Raw genomic sequence first — 2,295 nt, 5'->3', positions numbered from 1 at the left:
TTGTTCCCCGTAACATTTTGGCGCTAGAAGGAGGGCCCGCCCCAGCATGTCGAGGGATCATCAGGTCAGCTTTGACGAACCGACGGTTGGGGGACCATACCCGGTCGAGGCTTCGGGGGAACGCCCCCCGCTTCGGGGAACTCGCGATGAAGGCCCCGCCATGGCCTCGGAGCGCCATTGGCGGATATTCAATGATCCGGGCCTGTCGCCGCCCGATGGGGCCCCCGTCAATTCCTCGCCTGTATCGCCCGAGGCCTTCCACGACCTCACTCATCAGGTCCGACTACTCACCAACATGGTGCAATCCATGGTTCCCCTTATATCCCACCCATCGCGCGCCCCGGCCGCCCAACCATTACATCAACAGGGGCCGCCTAGTCGAGTTCCCACTCCGCCTCGGGAGCTCCCTGCCTCGCCTCCTGTGCCGTTATCCCCACCTGTGGCGCAGGCAACGATCTACTCGAGGGGCCGCCAGGAACCCGAGGCATTCTCCTTGGATTCGGCGGATTCCCTGCGCACCCAGTTGCGCCTCGTCAACCAGCGGCTTGACGATGTGCAGAAGGAGGTCCACGGGGCGAGGGGAGAGCTTGGGGGAGATGCACGCCAGAGATCACCGTTCACACCCAAAATATTGGAGCACGCGGTCCCCTCGAGCTTCCGACTCCCCCCCCTGGACACTTACGACAGCTCCACCGATCCGGTCGAACATGTGGCGGCCTTCCACGCCTGAATGGCGTTGTACGAGACCTCTGATGCCTTGACATGTAGGGCATTCCCCACCACTCTGAGTGGACCGGCCCTCGCGTGGTATGGCGGCTTGAAGACCGGAACGGTCGCATCCTTCGACCAGCTCGTCAGTGACTTCGAGCTCCACTTCATAGCCTGCGCGCGACCGAAACCTTCCATGGCGTTCCTCCTCGGACTCAACCAGAAGGAGGACGAGCCCCTCTCCCTTTATATAAATCGCTTCGCGTCAAAAATCCGGGAGCTGCCGAACGCTCACCCTTCTTTGTCAATGCAGGCGTTCGTGAGAGGCTTGTGCCCCTCCAAGCTTTTTTGGTCTCTTGTGGAGCGACCCCCCGTCTCGATTCCCAAGATGCTCCAGCGCGTGAACCAATTCGTTGAGGCCGAGGCCTGGATGATGGGGAAGCGGCCGGAGCATAAGAGGGAAAGGTCGGAGCCAGCTCGTGGATAGCCACTTCCCGTGCCCGGGCGAAAGCTGAGCCGGCCTGACCCTCCCTACGCTGAGAACCCACCTACCCTCTCCGGGTGCCTCCTGGACGGAGATATTTCTCCAGATAAGGGAAAGGGGCCTGCTCAAAACCCCCTTACCGATGAAGAACCCGTGGGAGCTGGTCGACCGATCTAAGTATTGCCGCTTCCATCGGTAAAGCGGACACGATACCGAGGAATGCTGCGAGGAGCGCAGCTCGGCCGCCGCGACCGCTTCAGGAGCCGCCCCGACACGGACCTCCTCGATTTCCTTGCGTAACTCGGCATTCCGATCGCACAGAATGCCGAGAGCCCGGCCCCCATCGCGCACACGGTCGGCCAGCGTAATAGCGTAGTGTTGGCCCTACGGAAAGTAAACGACACATCAGTACGAATATCGTCAAGATACAAGAAGGGGACCTGAGGAGGAGCACGTACCCACAGCAGCGACTTGGCAGATTTACTAAGAAGAACGTCCGAGGGCATCATGTACAGCTCCCGAGCCATGTCGGGGTGAAGCCCGCCTCGGACGAACGAAGCCGTGGCTTCCGTGTCTGCCCACACCCGCTGCCCGTGGGTCAGCCCCGCTCACTGGGCTTACAATGGGTCAGAAGGTTGGCCCTCGGGCAGCCCGCCCATCGCCCGAGCTAGGTAAGGTTCGCCCTGCGCCGTCACCGGGAGACGACATAAATCCCGGATGGAAGGTTCCCGAGGCGCCTTCCTGGTCCCCACATTGCTTGGTCCAGCCTCCCCTCAGCTGGCACCTTGATGACGGTCGCGACCACCCGATTCAACTGCCACTTCCCTTGGCCGAGTCGCCGGAGGGGCCGGTTTCTTCGGAGCGGCCCTTTTGACCTTCTTCCGAGGACGATCACCCTCAAGCACCACCGGCGCCTCCCTCGTACCAACGCTCGGATCGGCCGGACGACGTGGTGATGAGGAAGAACGCCCCCCATGCACCAACATTAGGTTCACCATTTCTGCACAGAAACGACGACAATTAAGACCCCAGAAGAAACAAAGCACCCGCAAAACCTAGCTACTACTCACTAAGGGCATACCTCGAGGCATTGGGTTCAGACC

General features: G+C 61.1%; 1 protein-coding gene across 1 annotated transcript; it reads left to right on the top strand.

Annotated features, from left to right (window-relative positions):
- Window positions 1-730: 730 nt before the first annotated feature.
- LOC135622106 (uncharacterized) lies at window positions 731-1,195 on the top strand. Its single transcript, XM_065123745.1, has one exon. It carries the CDS (start codon window positions 731-733, stop codon window positions 1,193-1,195), a length of 465 nt encoding a protein of 154 aa, XP_064979817.1.
- The last annotated feature ends 1,100 nt before the right edge of the window (window positions 1,196-2,295 follow it).

This window comes from Musa acuminata, chromosome BXJ2-9, assembly GCF_036884655.1.
Source record: "Musa acuminata AAA Group cultivar baxijiao chromosome BXJ2-9, Cavendish_Baxijiao_AAA, whole genome shotgun sequence".
In the NCBI taxonomy this organism is placed as follows: domain Eukaryota; kingdom Viridiplantae; phylum Streptophyta; class Magnoliopsida; order Zingiberales; family Musaceae; genus Musa; species Musa acuminata.
Note: the sequence above shows the minus strand (reverse complement) of the source record. Positions and strands in the feature narration are given on the sequence as shown.

Coding starts and splice junctions, on each gene's coding strand:
- LOC135622106 (XM_065123745.1), top strand. CDS start 731: ATGGCGTTGTACGAGACCTCTGATGCCTTGACATGTAGGGCATTCCCC.